Source organism: Halichoeres trimaculatus, unplaced genomic scaffold (genome assembly GCF_033239565.1).
Source record: "Halichoeres trimaculatus isolate MK-OKI-2021-1 unplaced genomic scaffold, fHalTri1.1 fHalTri1_scaffold_13, whole genome shotgun sequence".
Lineage (NCBI taxonomy): Eukaryota > Metazoa > Chordata > Actinopteri > Labriformes > Labridae > Halichoeres > Halichoeres trimaculatus.
Genome location: NW_027437191.1, coordinates 32535694 through 32560733, shown reverse-complemented (window position 1 = coordinate 32560733; position 25040 = coordinate 32535694). Strand labels below are relative to the sequence as shown.

Below are 25040 nucleotides of genomic sequence, written 5' to 3'. Positions count from 1 at the left end.
AGAAGAGTCTGAAGGACACCAAGAATTAAATTGAAAAAATGTTTTTATTTATTGATAAATCTGTTAGTTGTTGTCACGAGAAAAGAGCTGAGCCTTTCAGAAACAAAACCACATTTTCTTTCAGCGTCTCAGAGAAAATCCTTCTTTGACCTTGAATAATAATTCAGCCTGTTCCCAAACTGGCATCTTTACAGGATCCATGACTGTGTGCTGTATTAGTATGCATGCGATTAGCGAGCATGGTGTGTGCCTGTATATGATTGATCTGGTATGCAGATCCATATCTGACGAGGTGGAACACAATACCTCGGGGGGCTTTGAAGAGGTAACACTCAGCATGATAATATTTAAACGAGTTAGAAAAAACAGCAAAAACAAATGGGAGATTATCCAGCAGGAGCCTGAGACAGACAGAAAAATGACTCATGATGAATTGTGTTCAATTTGGACACACAGGATGGGGTCTGTTTGCCTGCGTGCTGCCTATAGCTGAAGCCCCCTGCTGGCACTGATAAGAAATCTTTTTTTATTTATTTATGTGCTTAAAGCTGTTTTTTCAAATCAAAATCCTTAAAAAAAAATCATACTTTAATGCTATTCCTCTTACCTGTCTGTGTCCAAAGTCGTTCAGGATGGTGGCCAGTTTCTTGGTGACAGCGTACTGGCGCTGGGCGACGATGGCCGGGTTTGGGTCCCTCCAGTCTACGGAGAGCCGATGGAGCCACATTTCATCCTGCTGCAGGTGAGACTGTTTCAGACTGGGGTCAAAGCAGTGGACCTCACAACCTGCTACTGCCAGGGAACGCTCCAGAGACCGATCATCCACGCCCAACCTGGAACCCACGAAACAAAGAGTATGATCAGGGGTCTGTAAGATTTACTTTCATAGAAATAATTTAGCCTCAGTTTACCTGGATTAAAGTCAATCAGTAGCCGCAAAACCTACTTTATCTTCACAATATAGATAATACAGTGTATAAAATCCTTTACATAATTAATATCTAGTGAAGTATTATTCAAACCAAAAGTTTTTTCAATTTATGAAATTGTAAATGTAATGTCTTGGATTTTATTTATAATACATTTTACAAAAATTCTAAAAGATAGAAATATTAAAAAGCAAAAAAGTAACAAAATAAGATTTTAAAAAATGCAGATTTTTTAAAATGTTTGAAATAGAAAAAAAAAAAAAAAATTGAAAATTTTTTTTTTGCAAAAATTTTGCAAAAAATTTTTTTTTGAAAAATTAGCCAATTTTTGAAATTTCAAAAATTAGCAGGTTCCAAAAACAAGTGAAGTTTAATATATTGCAAAAAAAAGAGAGATCAACATTTCAAAGCAATAAAATAGAAAAATTTGAATTTCAAAAGTTTGCAAGTGTTAAAATTTTTGGTCTTACAAAAAATGCAATAAACTTTTAAATAAGAAAAATGTGTAAAATTTTCAAAAATCTTCCAAATTCAGCATACATTTTTATTTTTTTTTGTAAATTTCCAAAAAAAAAAAAATTGATCAGAAATTTGAAAAATTTCATAACCAAGTGGAAATTCAAACATAAGCCTAAAGCTGATGTTTTAGCTTTAGGCTAATGTTGAAATCTTTAGCTTATGTTTTAGCCTTTAGCCAGTGTTTTTGCCTTTAGCCGTTGTCATAGTCTTTAAGCTTGTGTATTCACTTTAAGCTAATGTTTAAGTCTTTAAACTTGTGTTTTAGCCTTTAGCCTGTGTTTTAGCCTTTAAGCTTGTGTTTTAGCCTTTAGCTAGTGTTTTAGCCCTTAGCTTGTATTTTGGTCTTCAGCTTTCTTGGCACAAAGGAAAAGGAGCCACTACGCACAAGGAGGGGCTACATGTTTTATTCCTCCTAAGACCCTCAAACCGAAACTGTGCAAAGACCTTAAACTGCTCATTCAATGTCACAAAACAAAGCGGAGAAAAGAAAAAGGAGTTCTTGGTATCCTTTTTGTTTCGTACCATCTTCCTCTCCTCTGCTCCCCTGTCGTCTCCTAGGGTGTACTTCCCGTATTAAATTTGTTATGTAAATCTAAGCAGATACAGATAATATTTACTGTATTCCCCTTTCTTTCTGTATCACTTACATTTATCTTTCCCTTCCTTTCCCTAAATCTGCGTTTCCCTCCTTTTCTTCCCTCCTCACTTGCTGTCTCTGCATTCCCACGCGTCTCGTTTGTGCTGCGGCTGTATTCTGTAATTGCGGCAGGGGAGTGCATTTCACAGTACACACATTTTTACAGATGAGGCACCAGGGTCCCTGAGTGCATCTCCCTAACACGGAGATGAGGAATGAGTAGATGGAGGGTGAGTGGGTGAGTGAGAAGAGGGGTGGAGATGTAACAAGACATCTCATTTCAGGGCACTTTGTATTTTTAATATTTTATTGAGAGTTTCCTCTTTGCCAGAAATCAGCGCAGTGACAGGGAGCAGTACATCAGAGCCTCTGGTGGATGCTCCACTGTCTCTGAAAGCGGGAAAATCCCCTCTCTTGAGGAGATGGAGTGCCATAGCGATAAAACTCTGTTGACTTTGTCGTGGGAGCCAGATGTGAGGATGTTTATGCGTGTGTGCAGAGGGTCAAACACCTTGTGAGGCTGTAAAACTGCCTGTTCTGGCTCTTATCTGTTACATCAACAGCCTGTCTGGATGTGGAGGCTGACAAACTCTGAGTGGGCTTTCAAATACCTGCTAATTTCTATTTTCTTCATTTCACACCTGCTCATCTTCTTAAAAAATCCACATCTGTCCGTCTTCCCACCTCCATCCTCGCTGCCTCTGTCTCTTCCTGCCATGCACCTCCTATCCCTCCTCCCTCATCACACATTGCAGCTCATTAATATGCATGATCACCAAGCAGAGGAGAGCAGGTATTTTTAATTCCCTTGCTGTGCTTTAGCCTATATACGTGGGTGCTCTAAATTTAAACCACCTCAACACGGCCTGAAGTCTGCCAGGAAAGTTTTTCTTGGAGTTTAAAAGTTCAAGCTGGTTGAGCGGTGGGTTAGCTAGAGACGACTCACAGTGGCGTCCCAGGAGGCATCCAAGTGACTGAGGACACACAGAAGTCTCTCTCTTTAAAATTTTCTGCACAGTTTGAAGGTTCTTCATAATTTGCTGGGCGCCGCCCTGTTGGTTGTGGCTGCCTGTTACAGCAACTCTGTATTTGGAACGGGTCATTATTACTTTGTATGTTTCATTTGCTGATCGTGGACACCAAGTTGGTTTGTCTTCAGTGATATTTTTACTATTTTTGCTCCTGTCTTTGTCTGGAGATCCTACATGTAACCATGGCTGCAGTGCTCACATGTGAATACAGCTGTTAATAGCCTGTAGCATGTCAATGCTAACTGGTGCTAGGCCAGATGTTTCCCCACAAGGTGAGGAGAAGGAGGTGAGGACGACTTAGCTAAGAAGTGACGACATGGACCTGTCCTTCCATCCATCGTTATTGGGAACGTAAGATCTATCTCCAATAAGATGGACGAGCTAGCTGTGCTAACCCAGCAACAGAGGGAATACCAGAAGACAGAGTAGCATCATGCTATTCACAGACATGGCTAACAGAGCTAACTCCAGACACCAACGCCACATTGGAAGAGCTTCACCTGCTGTGAGCAGACAGGATCCAGGAGACAGAGACTGAACAGACTGCTGAAGAAGCTCAGTCCTGGACCCTGTGGAGGTGGAGGCTGGCTGACTGGACAATGATGGACAAGCTGTCACCATCTATTTTCTTATGGACCTTTTTGAACTTTCCATACACTTTCTTACTTTTGTTTTTCTTGATAGCTGCTGTGACTCCTCCTGAACTTCCCCTTTGGGATAAAGAAAGTATTTTCTAATCTAATCTGATCTAATTTTGTCAGCACTGTGTGATAGTTCCTGTAGTTCTTGAATGGTTTAATGAACAATGAAAGGCCCTCACTATTCTGTCCATACATAATTCTATACATAATTAAAATCTAGTAAATAATTTTCAAACAAAAAGTTACTTTAATTTATGATATTGTAAATGTGATGTCTTGGATTCTATTTTGAATACATTTGCAAAAATTTCAAAAAGATACGGAAATTAAAAAGCAAAAAATTTCAAATAATTTTTAATTTAAAAATTTTGCATGTTTTCTAAAAATTTTTTGCCAATTTTCCAAATTTCAAAAATTAGCAGGTTTCAAAAACAAGTAAAATTTGATACATAGCAAAATTTCAAGAAATCAAAATTTAAAGCAATAAAAAAAAAATTGAATTCTAAAAGTTTGCAAGTTTAAAAATGTTTTGTATCAAAAAAAATGCAACTTTTTAATAAGAAAAATTTGCAAAGTTTTCACAAATCTTCCAAAATTCACATACCTTTTACATTTTTTTTGCAAAATTTCACAAAAAAAATATCTGAAATCATTACCCTTTGTGAGAAAAAAAAATCAGTATTTCAGTAATATTTTTAAAGCTACAAAGAGCCACTGCAAAGGAGTCAAAGGTCAACATGAGGCTCTTGAGCCACAGGTTGAAGACCCTTGAGTATAAGGGTCAGTGTGACGGAGGCAGCTCGTGTTTTAGCCTTTAACTCATAGCAGCTCTGTGTACTCCGGTTCATACAGGTATCCTTTTGGTTCCAAAGTGAATGGAACTTCATCGTTGCTGTCATAGTCACTCATTTTGAATTTCCTACGCTGCCTCACAATCCTTAGAGTACAAACAAAAGAATTACGATACTTGATCAAACTTACACGAGGCTAAAACCAGCGCTCGAAGCATAGCTTGTTTACATTCCCTACAGCTGGAAGGAGAAGGGGGGACGGAGCGCACTAGCGCTGTGCGTAAGGACACATGAGTTAGTTAGGTCCAGATAAATGTTTATATTTCCGAAGACTTAATGCACTTAAAAAATATTTTATGTATCGTACTCTTAAACTGTGGTATCACTTTTTGTTTCTAGTTCTTGTAGGCAGAGAAAATAGCCTTTGAATTTGGTACGGTCTGTCCCTGTTAGCGTCTATTTCCTCGTCACCATCGATTAAAGTTTGTGTCTTACTGAGGGAGAGGAGACAGCTTTCTACTGTATCTAATGTCCTTAGTGGTCACATAGAGCTCATACAACCCCACTTCAAAAAAAACTGAACTATCCCTTTAACTCATGATTAAGCCCTTAGCCCCTGTTTTAGCCTTTAGCTAATGTTTTAGCCTTAAGCTTGTGTTGTAGCCTTTAACTCATGTTTTCCTTCACTATTCTGTCATTGTGCAGAAAAACTTCCATAAAGAGAGGTATTCTGTTTTTATGTTTAAATATATATGTAAATTAGCCTTGTTAGGGCCAGATATGTAATAATGACCTGAAATGTAACAAAAATGATGCGGAATTAACTTTAAAAAAGCAGAAATATAATTACCGACCCAATATGTAACAAGAAGATACTGAGTTAAAATCTAGTAACTTTTTGCATAATAACTTATTAGGGTCAGTTATTAAAACTTAAGGTTGTAACATTTTGGGTCGTTGATACAAATCAGATTTTAACAAACTTCTGTTTGTAACGCTTCATTTTAGCTGCTGTCCCTTTAAGACCTCCTGCTCCACCAACCCCCTTCCCTCTGATTGACCAGCCCTCCTGAGCAGAGCTCTGGGTAGACCTCTGTGTTTTGGCCCTGCCTCCACAATGCATTATGAACCAGTTAGGAAATCCTTATGAGATGACCTCAGCATTTCAGGAAGTCTGGCGAAGATCTCTTTATTTTTTGAGCGGCCATTTTTAGCAGGTTACAGATTCAGGGATTTCTACAACATATATGTAGCCGCAACAATACTTATAATTAAACTGATTTTATTATTATTACCATACTGTAGGTTCCTGTTATCCCTGACTAACAGAGGCGAATATTCCCATGCTGTTTGATTTTGAAGTGAATCTAAAGTTTTTATGCCCTCTTTGATTGAAGAGCGCGTGGGCTTTTTGTTTTTAATAATGTAAGGATGATTCATCCTCCCAATCAATCTTTAATATCAGCGAGACTCTGCACAGAGGATCATGCATGCTCCAAGAGACCAACTCAGAGATCGATTTCAGTGATGAGGAAGGACACTGAGAAAAGTACAGGAAGTGGAAGGTGGAAGGTCGTTCATGTGGAAAATACCCTCACACACACACTCACACACACATGCACAGCCCATATCCCTCACCAACCAGTATGTGAGAGACCAATCAGAGAACAGCTGCTCATCCTGCCCAGGCACGGCCGTCCACGGCTCGTTAAACAGCATGCAAATGAGACGTATCAGTGAAACAAACATCCAGAAAAGTGCAAAAATAAAAAATGCATGGTGAAGTGTGCACTCAGACTGATGCAATGCACTGAATGTGTGCTGAATTAGCAGGATTTCACATTTCTGTTGAAGTCAGTGTGATGTGCTGCAGGAAACTCAGGGTTTGTGAGTCTCCTGCACAGAATCTCCAGAGTGTAGGAAACGGAGCAAACCAGGAATAGATGCATGAGTATGACCAAGAATGTGTGAGTGTGTGTGTGTGAATGTGTGTGTGAATCTGGGTCAGATAGGGGACACCAGGAGGAGAGTTTCACTTAGCATATCCCGAAAATGAGGACTTCAGAGAGCAGTTAGTTTTGCTTAACTGTTACACTGAGCCCCATTTCTTCCTTCTGTGTCCAATTAAGGTCTGTGTTTTTATCAGGAGGTCTCTTATTACACAGACTCACTGTTATTGCATTAGCCGGCGTAAAGTGAAGCTATTCCAGAAGTCTGAAGGGAAATGATAATGCAGCTTTGATTTGAAGAATCAGATCCACGAGTCAGTTTCCCTCCTCTCAGGTCACATCTTTAAATGTTTGCATAAATCAGCCAAAAGGAAGCGTTTTTATGTTGCTTTCCTTGTGTAGCTCTTCTGCACGGGTGACTACACAGAAATGTTTTCCCCAAGTCTCTCTTTGACCCTTGACCCCTTTTCCGCACCAGAAAACAGCGCTAACCTCCTCGTCTCTTCCCCGCTGCAGTATTTCTGCCTCGGAGGAGCCACAAAATCTACGTTATCTTCACAATAACGACTATAAAGTGTGAAAAAAATCTAGAGAACATTTTTTGAACAAAGAGTTTTTATAATTTATTAAACATGTGATAGTGTATTTTTTATTTTTTAACAAATTAAATTAAAAACAAAAATGAAGCAAATAATTAAAACAATAGAAATTAACAAAAATTACAGGTTAAGTTCCAATTTTTTTAAAATTAAAAACAAAAGCAAAAATAAAAAATGAAATTTGAAAAATTTGCAAAATTAAAAAAAATCAAAAATGTGAAAAATTTTATATAGTATTTTAAATTTCAAAAAATCTCAAACATTTTCATGAAAAAAAAAAACAAATTAAAGCAAAAATTTGGTAATAAATTTAAATTTGAGAAATTTGCAAGTTGAAATTTAAAAAAATTAAAAATTTTGCGATTTTGAAATTAAAAAAATTTGAAAAATTAAAAAAAATAAAATAAAATTCAATTGTTTGCAAAATTTTCAATTTTATGAAAGTTCAATAACAACCAATCACTGCCATGAGGACAAACTAGATGAACCAAAGTCTGAACAAAAAACCCAATTCATCTCGCTGACAGTTCCCCCTGGTGGCTGGCTGCAGTTCATGTTAAAAACTTATACTCCGTTACCATTACTATGGAAGCCCATTAAAAAAAATGAACCTTTTGCAAAATTTCCTATTTATTTAAAGTTCAAATGTTTGCAAAATTGAAAGAAACAAGTATAATTTAATACCTTGCAAAAATTAAATTAAAAAGAAGTTAAGCAAATTTTTAAAACAATAGAAATTAAAGAAAAATACAGGTTAAGTTCCATTTTTTTAGATTAAAAACAAACAAAAAAAAAGAAATTTGCAAAATTTGCAAAATTTTAAAAAATTAAAATTTTTAAAAATTTTAAATATTACTTTAAATTTTCAAAAAATCTCAACAATTTTCATTAAGAAAAAATAAAATTTAAAAGCAAAAATTTGGTAATAAATTGAAATTTGAGAAATTTGCAAGATTCAAAGATTTTGAAATTAAAAAAAATTAAAAATGTTGAAAATATCGAAATTTGAAAAATTCACAATTTTTTTTACAAATTCAATAGTTTGCAAAATTTTCTATTTTTTGAAAGTTCAAAAACAACCAATCACTGCTATGAACACAAACTAGATGAACCAAAGTCTGAAAAAAAAAACCAATTCATCTCTCTGACAGCTCCCCCTGGTGGCTGGCTACAGTACATGTTAAAAACTCATACTCCGATACCATTACTATGGAAGCCCATTAAAAAAAATGAACAGTTTGCAAAATTTCCAATTTTTTGAAAGTTCAAAAATTTGCAAAATTGTAAAGAAACAAGTATTATTTAATGTCTTGCAAAAAATTGAAGTTTTTGAAAGAAAAATTGGTTGGATAACCTATATAAATATTATATCCTAACTTTTTTTTTGTTGTGTTGTGTACATTGCTTTTCTGCAGTGCTGACTTCTCAGATATGTTTTTCCTCAGCCTCTCTTTTTGACCTTTGACCCCTTCTCTACACCAGGAAACAGCGCTAACCTCCTCTTCTCTCCTCCGCTGCAGTATCTGTGCCTCAGCCTGACTCGGTGCCAGGACACCTGCGCCGTCTCTCAGCAGTCAGATTAATAAGCTCCCTCTTTCTCTGCGGAGAAATCCCCTCAGACCTCGGCAAAGCAAAGGCCCAGCGGGAGCAGAAACCAGGCCAAGCTGATCCAGGACACAAAGCCGACTGGGAGTGATTGACTCTCCAATCTTAAGAAGGTTAAACACCTCGGTGGCCCGGCTGACTTTACTCCAGATTACGTGCCACTCAAGGTGAGGGAGCAGAAGTGGAGTGGATGGGACTTTTGAGTTGAGGGAGGACTATTTTTTTATCTCTTCTTACACAAAAAATGAAGAAGTGTTTTCCTGAGTTATCACACAAACAAGAAAAAACGTTTAGTTACAAAGCGACGGTTCCTGGATCCTTTGAGAGTCTCTGAGATTTTAGTCATCAGACATGAAAACAGAAGGCGAAACAAAGCTCCTTTTTTAAGGAAACCAGCCTTTGTTCTTTGACAAAACAGTGAGAAAAAAACTGAATTCCTCAAAATGTCACTTACGAAGCAACAACAGAAGCAATTATAACTGGATGTAGCGCAGCCTGTCACAGCAGCAGATGCTCTAAAAACCGTCTGTAGGAAAGTCACTGACTGTCTGAAAATTAATGTGCTGAACAAAGCCACTGCTTGACAGATGCTGGACGTGACAGCCTTCCTTAAAATCTCCCGTACGGACAGGAAGTTCTTTTTGTAAAACTGATCACAGGCTGGGTTGGTCGGTGTCTGTTGGTACGTACCCAAAGGAGTAAACCCGGCAGTGTTTGCTCTGGATCCTGTGAGTCAGGCTGTATTTGGGGTCCAGACATGCAGCCCAGGCTCCTTTGGTTCCTTCCTGAGCAGCTTCACCCCTGACCAGGGATCCACACGACACCTAGAGACGCAGAAATGGCAGATTTTATCACCAAGACCTCAGAGTCCTGTCAGATACACTTTTCATTAAATACGTGAAAAACATCAACCAATCACTGCCATGAAGACAAACTAAATGAACCAAAGACTGTAAAAAAAAAAAAAAAAATGGACGTCACCTCGCTGGGGTCAAAGTCACAGCTCCCCCTAGTGGCTGGCTGCAGAATAGGTCAAAAATTCATTCTCCGATACCATAACTATGGAAGCCCATTTCTGCCAGTTAAATAAAATAATAGTAATTAAAAAACTCATAATTTCATAATAATAATAATTATGAGAAAAAGTTGAACCTATGAGATAAATAGTCAACAATGTGAGGTAAGAAGTTAAAATTCTGAGGTAAGAAGTCCAAATTTTAAGATAAAAGATATAATCATGAGGTAAAAAGTTGAAATGATAAGTTTAAACGTCAAAATCAAGAGACAAAAAAATCAATATTATGCGCCAAAAAGTTGAAACTATAAGATTAAAAATTAAGATTATGAGACAACAATTGAAATTATCAGATTAAAAATTGAATTAAGAAAAAATGACGAAAATTTTAAATTTTGAGAAAAAGTTGAAATTATCAGATTAAAAATTAAAACTATAAAGTTAAAATTTGAAATTATGTGCCAAAAAGTTGTAACTTTGAGATTAAGAGTCACAATTATGAGATACAAAATTGAAATTAGGAAAAATGTTGAAATTATGACATAAAAAGTTTAAATCATAAGATAAAAGGTTTAAATTATGAGACAATAAATTGAAATTATATGAAAAAAAGTCAAAATTATCAGGTGAAATGTAGCAATTATCAGATTAAAATTTGAAATTATATAGTAAAAAGTTGAAATTATGAGATAAAAAGTTAAAATTTCAAGGTAAAAAGCTGAAATGATCAGATTAAAAATTGAAATTACCAGATTAAAAATTGAAATTATGAGGTAAAAAGTTGACATCATCAGCATAAAAATTGAAATTTTGAGGTAAAAAGTTGAAACTATGAGATAAAAAGTTGAAACTATGGGATAAAAACTTAAAATTACGAGGTTAAAAGCTGAAATTTTCAGATTAAAAATTTAAATTACCAGATTAAAAATTGAATTTATGAGGTAAAAAGTTTACATCCTCAGAATAAAAATTGAAATTATGAGGTTAACAGTTGAAATTATGAGATAAATTGTGAGAATCAAGAGCCTGAGAGACATAAACAGTCAAAACTATGACAAAACTCATTAGTTGGTTAAAGTGCAAGATTTTATATTAGCCTCAACACTCAAACAAACAAACAAATCAAAACAAACAAACAAAAAAGTTTAGACAGTTGCCTTGAAATATCAAGTTTGCACAATTTTTGTTTTCACAGTGTAAGCTTAAGATTAGATGTTGTTACAATAACGACTTTAACTTCTTCATGAAACATGTAGCCATGTTGCTATATATGCCGCCATATTGATCCAATGCTACGCTTAGCTTCTGTACCACTGAAAGCAATATCAGCTGTGCTAAAGCATTCCAGTTTAACGGTGTTTTGGGAATGTTTTGTATTTGCTAGCTTAATTCTTGCCCAAACACAAATTTTTTAAATCTAAGCTGATTTGCTTCTGCAGCGTGACATAAAACACTTCAGTCCAGTGAATGAACCAAGTGGAGCGTTGGACTCGTCCAGAATTTGCGCAATTCACAGAAACAGTTTGCTTCACATGTGCCGTTATTGCAACCAAAACATGGGGCTTGATTCATGCCCTTCATTTCAGCCAATAAGAGACGAGTCTACTCATGATTTTACAAAGACTTTATTCAAAATTCACTCACTCGGATCAGTTTGATCACGCTTAGTGCAAACACATTGGGGTATTTTAACTGAAATGTTAAATTACCTCATGAATTTGCTGGTAGTTGTAGGAGCCTTGGCCCCTTCAACGGTAAACTGCTAAAAGCAACAGAGCTAAGCTATAGTTTCTTGCAGATAAGACCAAGTCTGCCATGTAAGTGAACTCATTTTGAGACCCCGACCCAAGCCCTCCTCTCAGGTTAGGTGTAGACTCTTTAAGCGCCTGATTGGTCTGTGACCATCTGCACCTGGGTCCAGCCTTCCTGACTACAACACATTCATAGGGTAAAAACATTTTCCACACACACATGAAAGCTCTGATCTGACAACATGAAGAGAGCATCTCAAATCCTGCATCAAACCAAAAAGCAATGCATAAAATATAGACATCTCTGAATCAATGAAAGCATCTTTAAAACACTGTAAACACTCACAGCTCAGAGCCAAGCGTCAGGCAGCACGAGCCGCCCTGACTTGATGTATGATGCATCTAAATATTTTGAAACAGATGCTGTAAATCAGAGGAAGCCGCGGCAGAAACTGACCCTGGGATGGTGAGTTGGAGTTGCTGGGTTGGACTTTGATTCATCGTGATGCGCGGCTGCAGCTAATGCATCAGAAACAAGGCCGCGTCTCTCAAAGTGAGGAAGAGCAGCATGAAAGAAAGATGGTGAAAGTGAAAAGAAAAGAGGGAGTGGAGGTTTTATATGTGCAACTGGCTACAACATGTTGCGTTATCTTTGATTTAAAAAAAGACTGGATTGCCTTGTTGTCAAAATGTGTTATTCAAATAAACACATCTTCCATGCTTGGTGTAAAAACGCTGGTAGATTTAAAGGAAGCAATGAAATCTTTAGAGGGATGTTTACTTAATTTTCAAAGTGCTTCACATAGAAATACAAATAATCACTGAAACACATTAAAAGAAAACAAAAATCAATCTAAAGAAAAATCTTTGATGAAAACAAAAGAAATAAAACAGCAAAAAAGAAAAGAGGAATATTAAAACAAATTTTACTGCTGTACATCTGCTGCTACATTTTTTTGCTGTCTTATTCTTTGCTCCATCTGCTGCACAGAATTTACAAAACAGGAAACAACCCTTGGCCAAACATGATGGTACAAAAATGAAAACGGTACATTTTGTTTGTTTTGTTGTTTTAAGCAGCAAGTCTCGTGTGTCTAATGTGCCAAAAACCAGAGAAAGAAAGAAATATTTTCCATGAACCACACACAGATCTCTGCCAAACACTGTAGCCTGTATTAGCTTTATATTTCAGAAAAAAATATGTTCAAAACATGAAAAATATAGCATACAAAGTATTTCTGAAATTAACTCATAGGAAATATTTCCTCTCGTGCGATCTTCCTTTTCCTTTAAATCCATCTCTGAGTCCCTCTCCCTGCTCTGACGCAATGCAAATCTCCACTTTGGCATTTTCTAGTCTTAAAGTACTCCTTTCTTAGCTGCTGTTTGATGGTTAATAGGCTGCAGTCGGCACCAGAAACAGCCTTAAATCGGGTCAATAAGGTCTAATTAAACACCTTTACTGAAAATGAAACATAAAGATTTGATCAGATTTCATTTTTCACTCAGTGGGGTTCAGTTCCCCTCAGTAACGAGGACAGTTAATCAGTCCCCTCATACATTCCCTTTAGGGATGCTCGATATTGGATTTTTGCCAATATCCGATATGCAGATATATTGAAACCCCCTTTGGCTGATACCGATATCGATAATCACAGGTTTATTTATTTGTTTTTCTCACTGTAAAGAAAGCTAAGTCTATCCTGTACTGGAATTTATATGTTACTCTTATTTTGACAGTCTTATTTGTTTTAACTAGAGGTAGACCGATATATCGGCCGGCCGATATATCGGGCCGAAATTTGGACATTTGTCTCTGTCGGCCATCGGCCGTATTTTCTTTTAAAAAGCCGATTTTTGATCCGTTGTATAAAATGACGCAATTTTTGATCAGGCACAAAAAAGATGAGCACCTCAAACTTGTGGAACCACTTGGATACATTACATACTTTTGTTCAAATTATATTAGTAAGTTTAAATTTCTTTTTTGACATTTTAAGAAGAGTGTGAATGTTTACTACTGCTTGTTACATTGTGTGTTTACTCAGACAAAATATTTCATTGTTTTGAAAGCTGAATAAATGTTCAGAGGACTGGACACGACTTGTTGTAATAGATTTCTTTTAGTTGCTCAGAAATTGCTGCGTTTCACAAAAATGTGATAAATATATATTTATTTAACAATTGGCCTGAATATCAAATTGGAAAAATCGGCTATGCATATCGGCATCGGCTGCCTAAATTTGGAAAGCATCGGCATCGGCATCAGCCCCCAAAAAACCCATATCGGTCGTCCTCTAGTTTTAACACACATAAAACAAAACAAAAAACATTACTTAACTCAAGACATTCAGTATTGAAATACAGAAAAATAATTTCTTTAGATCACATGAACTTTAAATGTACAATACATTTTTAAACATAACCAAGTTGCATTTGATTATTTTAGAGCTACTGTAACAACCTGGTGACAGACACAGAGCTCTGCAGTGCAAATAAATAATCCTAACTGAATAGCACCTTATCGGCTGTGCCTATCGGCAGAAATTCTGCTGATACCAATAAACGTGTTTCTAAGCTTTTATCAGCCGATACCGATATTGTGCCGATAATATCGTGCATCCCTACATGCAGTCCCCTGCTCCGGCTGCAGCTGGGAGAGACTGCTACATGAGCAAGGAGGACTTGTCCGTCTGAGGGGGGTTTGGGACAGGGGAGGGGCCCTAAGCAGCACCTGCTGCCCAATCTGAAGACTAAGGGGGGCAGTTTAAGGATGAAACGCAAAAGTATTGTTGCGTTTTGGTCGCTTTTTTGCACAGAAACAGCGTTTTGGCCAACCTAAAACTCAAACTTTTGAAACGCTGATGTTTTGCTCCGCTTTGCGCATACAGCAGTACAACAATACTGTTGTGAAAATTGTTGTGGACTACCAAGTGAAAAACTGCTGCTAAATCTGTGACTGTCTTTAACAAAACGAGCATCTGTTGCTCCACTTCTGCTCTTAGTATTCACCTATACACCAGATGATCGGCCCAACTCTACTTCAGTGGAGATCTACCACAAGACGCTTCTGGACATGACAGTTATAGCACCACCTACAGGCCTGGCATGCTCACTACAGCATTTTCAGCCCCTCAGCAGATTTTTTTATCTGTGTTTTTGAGTTGAACGTTGTCGCTCAAATGGGACCTAAGATCCTTGCATGCTTTCACAAGAGTCTCGAAACTCCGAAAAAATCACTGGGTGTATCGCAAGTTCCTTAATTGGAAGTTGGCAACACTGTCTTTGCAATTTCATCAACAAGCTAATTGTGTTCGTTCTGCTATCAACACCACGGCTCCATTCCCACAGACGTCACGGACGCAGTTCGTCAGCACCTGTCGTGAAGGGTGTTTGGGTTTCACTTCCAGCCGTCGGTGGAGATGAGTCATCTGTCGTGAACACTCAATCGTCCATCCTTCTTCTGTGGGATCAATCTGACTCCAGACGCCAAACCTGGAGTTATTCCTCCTGACAGCGCGACCCTTGGTGTCAGCGTGACGCAACACTTCCACCACAGTAAGGTGGCGATTCTTCGACTTGTGATCTGATCAGGGCCAGGCAGGAACAGGGATCACCAGAGTCACAGACTCTGTCCAGGATCCACATCTTCAGACTCATCAGCGCGATTGAACTGCTGAACAATCAGTATTTATCGCCACAAAGCCAATCAGGAAAAAATGATCCCATGGTGCATTGCATCGGGTTTTGTCTTTAAAGTCACACTCCTTTCTGTGAGTGTGTGCACCAGTGCAGGCAGGCGTGCAGGATACACTGACTGCTATTGATTGGACGGTTGTGTTGTGGCCCATCTCTCTGAGTAACAGCTCCACCAGGCAGTGTGTCAGTCAGCATTACAGCTGAAGACGCCGCTTCACGCCCTCCAACTCCCTCCACCCTCTGCTGTCACTGCGTATGACGGACAGTTCCCTTCAACAACCCTCCACACACACAATCCCTTTTCTCTCTGTTCTTGTCCTTGTCTCTTCTTTTCACGCAGACACAGACGTCTGCACACGTGTACGCAGACACACATGCACACACTCACTGCGCGGCTAATTCATTATGAGCTGACTGTCTGCTTTGTGAAAGATACAGAGCGAGTGCTTCGTCATTTGGAGTGTGGTGCTCTGTGTTCTCGCCATAATGTGTGAGGAGAGGAGATAAGTTGCTGATTTAAACGAGACGATTCATTATAATAAAACTGTCCCACATTTACATCCAACCCAAAAAACCTCCCTCTGTGTTTCCGCTGGTGTAAAAATGAAGCTTTTCTTTTACTCATCCTTCAAAATATAAAGACAGGGATGCATTATTCCAGTCTTTCTAAATCTCTTTTCTTCTCAGATTTTAATTCTGAACATCATAATCGATTTGTAGTCATTTGATTCAGACATACACTGACAAACAAACCACAACATCTCATTGATTAAATATGAATCGAGGGGCCGCGAGTTCAATCTGTATGGAAATCAATAGAGTAATGAATAATGTGTGTGCTGCAAAGCAAGGCGAGTGTTCTCCGGCTGAGCAGACTGTGAGAAAGGAGCTGTGTAGCTCGGTCGTGCACGGATGGAGACGAGCTGGTGTGGTGGTATATACAAAACAAAGACCTTTCAAATGAAGCTGAAGAAACTGGATTTAAAGCACTGACCCAATGTGAGGTTAATCTTTAGTTCAGCAGGAGAGATGTGGAAGATGTGTTCACTGATAAAAGATAACACTCTGAAAAACACATTAAAGGTGCTTTTCAACTGCAGGAACTTTCCCCCTGGTACTATGTACTTTTCAACCAAAGAAACTGAGTCTAAATTTAGTTCAAGGGTACTAAACGTACAAACGTCTCTCTTCTGGTCTGTGTTGTCATGTGGCAGCTACTTTTACACACCGTAAAATACCCAATAGTAGCCGGGGCGTTTATTTGTTTCAATCACTGAGCAGACCAGGCGTTTATTTGGGACTGGGCGTTTATTTGGAACAGGCGTTTATTTCTTTCCCAGAAAATAACATTCAGCGGAAGTGGTAACGTCTTCTTCTTTGACTCTTCAAAGCCTCCTCATCTTTACGGTGTTATTGCATAATTTGTCCTGGCAGACTACCTGCGTTTGTTTATATCTGGCACGCCGCGCGTGGACTGATACACTAAGCGGCGAGTGCCTCGTAGCCAGCTGTGGCTCTGCAGCGGAGGTAGCGCCGTTTTACTACACGATGAGAACTAGAGCCTTATTTAGCGAAGTTTTTGTGTGAAAGTAATGCGCTGATAATTCTCTAAATAAAGCGTGAATGCAGACCGATATCAGATTTTTTTGGTGGGAGTCCGTTTATTTGTGTTTTGGGTCAAGTAAAATATGGCCCATCTGAGTCTGCACTCAGACGGGGCAGACGAGCAGGGAGGGGGTGTTTGGTGCGAGCGCTCTGGGCTTCTGCTGCACAAAAACACTGCTGTAGGGTCATGTGTGTGCCGAACCGATTACGTGGATCCTAACTGATCACAGATCAATCATGATCCGTTGCACCACTACTACTAAGGTGCAGTCTGATTATGTTTCTTTTACAAAAATCAGTTTTCAAGAGTCAACTGTCAGTTGTGAGCTCAGCGTTTGCATGAGTGTTCTGTAACTACAACCGTGGAATGAAAAAAAAACAAAACAAAAGAAATTGACTGCGGCTCGTAGGCTGCGCCGAGTAACTTACCATACCCCGGCGTTTATTTGGAACAGGCGTCTATTTTGCTAAACGTGCTGCTACACCCGGCGTTTAATTGGAACCCGGCGTTTATTTGGTATTTTACGGTAGTCTACTCTGATCTTCTGTCAGTTGTGGAAACGCAGACAAACAATAGGCCACATGACCCGTGTAGTTCCTGGAACTGTTTTACAAGACACTAAAAGTTCTTTGAGAGTTCTTGGTCCAAAACCACCTCAAGCTTATTTTCACCTCAGTCAGGACCACTCTCATCAAAAGATTGAATTTTTAGCATTCGATCTGGGAAGCTTTACGGTGGTGCAGTGGTTAGCGCTGTTGCTTTACAGCAAAAAGGTTCCAGGTTTGATTCCCTGGCTAGACAGGTGCCTTTCGTTGTTGAGCTAGGTAACTCTTGCCTGTAGGCGTGGGTGTGAAAGGTTGTCTGTCTCTACATGTTAGCCATATAGGTCAACAACATGTACAATGTATACCCCACTTTGCGCTCACAGACAGCTGGGATACGCTCCAACTCTCCTGTGGTCTTTAAAGGGAAAAGGTGTTTTGTGACGATAGATGGTAAAAATTATTTGGTATTATGACCAGTGGCGTTTTCTCCCGGAGGCCAAGGGAAGCCATGCTTCCTCTCTTTTTTTAGACTGTAGTTGTGATTTAATGAAAATATTCCTTTTTAACAGTTTCGATACTTCTTCTGTGTTTTGTCACCGTCATCTCTTCCTTATTTCTCTCCTCTAGTTATTGAGCATTTTACAATGTGTAAAACAGCGCCCTCGTAAATGTTCTGTGGCGAATGCATGGTGAAAATACGATACTGCACGTTGTTGTCCGCAAGGAAGCCAAGCAGAGTTGGCATCCCTTGGTGAAAAAAAACAAGAATGATTAACCAATCAGATGAGGCCGTGGTCATGACACTGCTCATCTGTGATTGACCAAGACTGTGCCAAGGGAAGCCACCCCGTCTTTGGCCTCAAACCAATCAAATCACAGTATCGTCATCATCGAGCCACTGAATGAAATCAGGGAGGTTAGCACATTAGCAGTGTGCATGAAGCGGCCGGTTGTGTGTTTAAGTGGGCGGTTGAATTAATTAATACGATGTTTAAGCTAAGTCAAGAGGACAATGTACGTGTGTGAATGAGTGAGTGAGGGTGGGAGAGTGAAAGGGCGTGTGTCGGTGTTCAACGTAAGTAAAACGAGCGCTCTCTGGGCACTCTAACAGGTCCGTTACATGAAATAGCGATACAAACTGCAACATAGCCTTTATGTACCCCACTCCCTAAAAAAATACAGATAACAGGCTTTGTCTCACTTGGCTTCCTCAAAAAAAATCTCCACGCCACGCCACTGATTATGACTCAGTTGTGGGAGCTTCTTTTCTGAATCTGTACACCTCCCTCTTTTGCATTAGCATACACGAGAAATCAAAGCAGGGAGAGCACCAGCAAAGGTCCCCAGGGTGAGCATCAGTGTCATAAGTACATAATGTTCCTTTGCCCACGCATTACGTACGTATGACGCTGGTGAAATCAGGCACAGCGAAATAGGTGATGCTTGAGTGGAGGTGGGTCACATTGGTTATCTGTACAATGCCCAACCCCAAAGTCCAGTTCATTTGGTCAGTTTCACAGCTCCTTGTCTTACTAAAGCAGAGTACACTTCCTTGACTTTGGCCCACTTTGGAGAGGTTAGCTTAGGCACGGTACACTTCATGCACAGACACAGGGAAGTAGACACTATGAGGACATGACCGATGATTGCTGGGGCCGCTCCTCTTGACAATCACTTTAAACAATGGCAGGGTGTTTAAGGGCTGTGTTGGGCCAAAATAACTTAACATACCAAGCCAAACACAGTCGTTGCAAGGTTCTCTTTGTTCTCCATCAAGCTAACTCTAATGAAGCCGCGCCTCTTGTAAACTCATGCAATGCCAACTTTTGCTCAAAGTAACTTAAAAGTTAGGCCCATATATGTATGACCAGCCCCTCTTGATAGTACACCATGTAAATAAGCTCCAAGCTTGAACTGTTATTTATCATTACTAAAGTAAAAAGCCAAGCAGTTGTCTCTAGCTCTGGATTTGTATCCATATGAGAAAAAAAAAATCAGTGAAGCTTTATTTAACAGGAACTTGTTTAAAAAGAAATCAAATAAGGACGACTCACTTGTGGCGTTGTGATGTAGTTGAGGAATCTTTTGGCTTCGTCCTCCAGAGATCGTCTCTCGCTGGCCCACGGCTCCAAGTCGATATGCCACCGAGGAGCCTGGAGTGAAACACAGAAACGATCAGTAATGATGAAAAGAACGTGAACACTGAGATTAACTAACATCAAAGTAGGCCACTGAGAAGAAGCACAAGGACATCAACAAATGGAGCTCCACTCCTGCAGGTTTTATAACCCACTTGTGTACAGCTGCTGATGGAGCAAACTGGGTCACCGTGTACCCAGACCAGGTTTTCTCTCACCTGTATCAAAGACGAGTTCAAATCCAGCCTTATTCTTGTAAAGAGGGCCCCACTATTCATTTTAGGACATCTTTGGTGCCAAGTACAGATAATTCAATTCACTGTGAGGAGTCCAGCTGTTTGCTGGTGTGGAAAATAAGAGCTCAGGCTTCAGCACCAGCCAGCTGCAGCAGCTCAGCGCTGCTGTGTGAACACATTCCTGAAACCTGGCAGAGCTGGGCCGTACAGCTGCTTCGTTTCTGCAGGAATGTGTCTGTTTGTGATCAGAGCAGAGGCAGAGGGATGGAGAGAAGAGGAGTGAGAGGCGAGATAAGGAGAGACAGAGCTGGAGTGATGAGTTTTTCTGTTGGTACAATCATTTCTCCAGTCAAACACAGTTCATGAAGTCCATGGTGGGAACACTCCACGCCGACACCACGAGGCAGATTTCTTTTTCACAAGAGCTTCGTCATTAAGGGTTTGTTTAAAGCTCAGGGTACAGCTGGTGAACAATCTGTGCAGGGTGCAGATCTGTTTAGGAAAATCACCTCAGCATGAATTTCATTCCCATGTCTTCACGTCCTTTTTTTTTTTTTGTCACGCCCAACTCACGGTAATTCACTGCAGTTTAGCTCAGTGGATGTAGACACAGCATAATTAATGTCAGACACAACAGTGGTTTGGTCTGCTTTACTTCAAAACTTGTTGTTTTGGTCTTTGTTTGTGAGGATTGTGAGTGTGTTTTACAGAAAGAAAGACTTGTGTTGTGGCAGCTTCATTTGCAAATTTAAAAGATCCAACTTTTCCGACAGGAAACAATAAAGTCAGCTCTTAAATATTCTTATCTTTTTAACAAAACACAGAAAAACAAACATCCAGACCATAGTCAAGAACTACGGGGAAGACTTTAAGAGCTTTCCAACCAGAAGTTCCAGGGACTTTGACAACCCTTTCAGGATTGAAATGGTTCCTGTGGCTCAGGATTCTGCAAATCAGGCTAGGTATGTCTTTGTCCTATTTAAATCTCTTTTAAAGACACATTTTTTATCAATGTTCTTTTACTGAAGATTCATGCTGAGTGTGTGTTAATCGTTAAAATGCTGCCTTTATTTTATTTTACCTTTATCTTTTTTCTTTCACAAAACATGGACAGGATCTTACATTCTTATCATTTCTGTGTTAATCAGTTTTAATGATTTTACTGTTTTTATTTTGCTGACGTTTTCCTTTTCTTAATTTGGTGCTGGTTTTTAGCCTTTTATATCATTTATATATAATTTTATTTTGTTCCTCACATTTCTCTTAAAATTCTTTTATTTCTTTTTACTGTTTATTCAATTATTAATAAAGCTTATTATATATTAAATTATTTTATATTATATTTATTTATATTATATTTTATATTCTTTTTTAATTATATTTAAGTATATTATATTTAATTATATTATTTTATATTACTTTTTATTATATTATATTATATTATATTATATTACATTATATGATGTGGGGAACAAAATAAAAGGAATTGCACAACACAGTCAGACCAGTAGAGGGCAGTAAGACAACGACTGACAGCAAAAATGATACCATAAATATGAAGACAGGTTGGCTTCAGGGTGGATATCCGTCAGGCTATCATGCTAACTGTTAGCCTGGAGTATATAACTATGCCTTGTTGCTCTGCAGATGGATTTGTTGTATCGATACATGGAAGGCAAAGCCAGTAGGATTTGTTATTATTCACTATTATTTATTATTTACCTCAGAAGTCTAATAAGACTCTTGTTCCAATAGTCAAAAAGTGATAGTTGATCAAAACAAACAAACAAAATAGTTCCTGTGGAAATTTTCTTGGGTTATAAGCCACTATATTGGTTAGTTCCAGGCCCGAAATCAATGCTAGCTCCAGGACAAACCCCAGACAAGATGTTAGCAGCACCATGTAGTCCAACCTGGGTCTCTGAGAGTTACAGGCTTCATCGCACATGACACTTTCTCCTCACTCAAACTTTTACACAAAACTGTTGAACAACACTTGGCCTTTAAAGGAAAAAGAGACAGAAACTCTGCCTCTGACACAGTTTGTATCTCTCTCTTAAGGTGATTCAAACTCCATTGATTTTTGATTGGTTTTGCAAAACCGTTTCATTGCTCCTAGATCGCACGACGGCAACTCAGGTGGTTTCATCTGCAATAACATGAAAAAACGTGAGTAAGGGGCAGTGTAAAGTTTGTCTCAGTTTCAGTCCGGTTGTTGAGCTTGTTGTGTTGCTGAAGCTAAAAGAATGATTGAATTAAAAAAACAACAGCAGCATTTCTTCTAAAAGCTTCTTAGTGAACTGTATAAAAGCTGCTGTAATACATATCAGCATGGCTGTGATTATCTTCAGCACAAGGTCAGAACAACCAGATCTCAAAGGGCTGATGTTCAGTTTAACAGAACACGAAGAATTGAATGTTTGAGCATTTATATATATCTTGTTATACGCTTTAAGGCTTTCTTCTTCTTCTCCTTAATGCCTGCGTTCACACACACTCCTGCACTCACATGTTGGAGCTCGAGCACATGCTGCCCTCAGCTAATACATTATCTATGGCAGCACCATGTGTGTCATTTCCCCCTCCAGTGATGCTGATCTCAGACCTGCCAGCTCAGAGAATCAGCTGTTCCTCTTAACGGCTGCGGAGCCAGAGCCTCGTAACGCTGTTCACTGTTTGGCGCTCGGCCTCTAATCGATCTGCAGCGTGTCAAAACATCTGAATGCTGCTTTGGCTTCAGCCCCCGTCTGTTTCATTCACCGCTCCGTCTCCATCTCTCCGTTTCCTTTTCTCTCATTCCTCCTCTGACCCAAGCATTCCTCTCCCTCTTTCTCTTTTTTTTCCTTCTCAGTGTCTGAGTTTGAAATAATTGCACCAGTGATGCGTGATCAATGTAATTACCCTGCAGGACAAATAGGGTGATTGATGTGCACATATGGGTTTCTGTCTACAGTTTCTCAGCTGTAGACGATTTCTGTCTACAGCTATGACTCAGATACTGATTAGCAAAGAGAAAGACTTAATTTTGAAATATAAAAAGTGCAATAGGAGAATATCATAATTGAAAAAGTGACATCCTTTGAGTTGACTAATCATGTAACTTAGAAAAATGGCCTCCTTGACTTGCAGCCTTCCTTAACAAGTGTTTCAAAATAATAAACACATGTAGCTTTAGAGAAATAGCATTTCCTTGCAGAAAATGCATTGAGATGGTAAAACTAAATAACTAAAGTACAAGTTCTTGTGTGTGCAAGTGATAAAAAGAAAGAATGTTTTGGTTAGTTAGTACAAACAGCTGTGTGAGATGAAAGGTTTCCATGGTAACCTGCTCATTAGGCTGTGGAGAGCTGCTAACTTCTATTTAAGACAGGGGATAAACAAGCAAAAGTAGGGTCTGAAACTCCTCTAGATGTGGCAAAACCATAAGGGCTACCAAAAAACAACAACATCGTAAGAATCTCAAGACTCTGCGGAACACAGTGATGTGTTTGTTATGTCTGTAGAGCCAGAAATGAGCACAGGACGGCGAGCTAAAATTGTAGTCATGAATGAAGTTGTAGGTTTAAAAATAACATTCCAGCAGGTTATCAAAAAATGAGGTTTTTTCTCACATTTGGGCATTTTTTGGCCCAACAGTAGAATTTCTTTGCTAAGATACTCCCTTTGTTGGAAGCAGGAGAAGTCAGGGATTTTTTTAATGTCTTTTTAATGTTTCTAGAGTGAAGATTCAGGAACTTACTACAGTTTGTTTGAGAAAGTTGTAACGTCTCTGCAGCAGCCTCCTTCACTCTGGCTGCTGATGTCACGCACTGTAAGAGCAGTGATTTTTGTGAAAGTTTGTGTTGCTTGAACTGTTAAATATCAACAACTGTTAAAGATATCTAAAACTCACATCATACTTGAATAGACCAAAGATTTGTGAACATTTTAAAGCAAAAATGAAGTCTGTAGGTGGAAGTATGCTAAAGATTCAGCATCTCAAAGTTTGGGGAGATTTAGGCGGGAAAGCTGAAGTTTCCCATTCATTTTAATGGGTCACATTTTGTCATAAAAAGCTGAATAAGTCAAAAAGTCTAAGGGTTAGAGATGAGAAAAGTTATAGCACACATGTCCTGCAGAAGCTGAATAGTTTAAATGGGAATGGTGAAAATTGGATAAAATTTGAAGGAGGAGTAGCACAGCCAAAAATGTATGGAAGAAGAAGAAAGACTCAAATGCGGGACATTTAATCTGATTGTTTGAATAAATTAGTTAAAATCTTTTGGAAGAAAATACTTTTCTTACATAGAAAACATGATTTAGTCAAAAGAAAAAAAGGGATGAAAGAATTTAAAATGTACCAGAATCTTGCTGAACATTATCCTGATCAAGTTTTATTTGTATAGTACTAAAGAACGACATAGCTTCTGTAATTGATAAATCAAAAGACACAATTTCAAGCTGGATCTCTGAAATATTGAGCATGATGTCTCTGTTCTGACTCTGGGAAAGTCTCCAGAGACAGACTTTATAGATCAGCTCCTTCATGAAATATTAATTCCTGAAGAAAAAGAACAGAAGTACCAATCCTGATCTACTTTCCTCCAGTAAATCAGAAAACTGGAGCTGAGAGGTTTTTACCCAGACAGAATCTGCATCTGAGAAACTCTGAAAGCTCGAACAAGTCTTAATCTCTCCCTCCGCCCTTTTCTCTTCATTCCCCTGCAAAGCTTAGAAAGCAGGCCCCATACATCAGCCTGGTACAAGTTAGGACAGGACTCTCGATCCAGGGCAGATTTCTGGGACAATGCACTCACATTGCAGAGTATGAGGTTGGTTATTAAAAGGGAAAGAGAGGGAAAGTAGAAGGAATGTATGAGCAGCATGTTTTTATTTTTTCTACAGGGCAACGCTCTGAGATCTGAAACAGAAACTGCACGTGTCTCTGCAAACTTTCAAAATACCTGTGAGCAATGACTAAGTGCTGAATCATCATCATTTAGCGGTGATGAGATAGTGCTAAGCCCCCATGTTCAGTCAAGCAACAACAAGTCATCAGCTCCTCAGGGACGGCAGAGGTTAGCCGTGTTAATAGCAAACACACAGAGCATCACCCAGAGCTGTGAAGCCTCAGCTGTGCAGACCTTCAGCCCATCACATGAGATATAATTACATCCTCAGCAAGCACAGCTCAGCCTTTTGCCTTGACATGACTGGTCGGATGAGAAATTGGAAATTTGGAGTTAAAAGTGGTGACAGGGATAAAAAAAAAAAAAAAGTCTTTTAGAGGAAACTCAAGTGAGCATGTTGTTGAAAATCAACATTTTAGACCATTTGAAAAATACTAAAACAAACTGAAACTCTCTTTGA

At 38.8% G+C, this 25040-nt stretch overlaps 1 protein-coding gene across 2 annotated transcripts in view; it reads right to left on the bottom strand.

Annotated features, from left to right (window-relative positions):
* mettl24 (methyltransferase like 24) overlaps positions 1-25040 on the bottom strand; it is a 64352-nt gene that overhangs the window by 8104 nt on the left and 31208 nt on the right. For both annotated transcript variants that reach the window (XM_074685648.1, XM_074685649.1), the window contains exons 3-5: positions 19372-19470; positions 9392-9525; positions 608-833 (exon numbers count right to left, since the gene is read on the bottom strand). In XM_074685648.1, coding sequence (XP_074541749.1) covers positions 608-833; positions 9392-9525; positions 19372-19470 — 459 coding nt within the window. The remainder of the gene's footprint in view (positions 1-607; positions 834-9391; positions 9526-19371; positions 19471-25040) is intronic.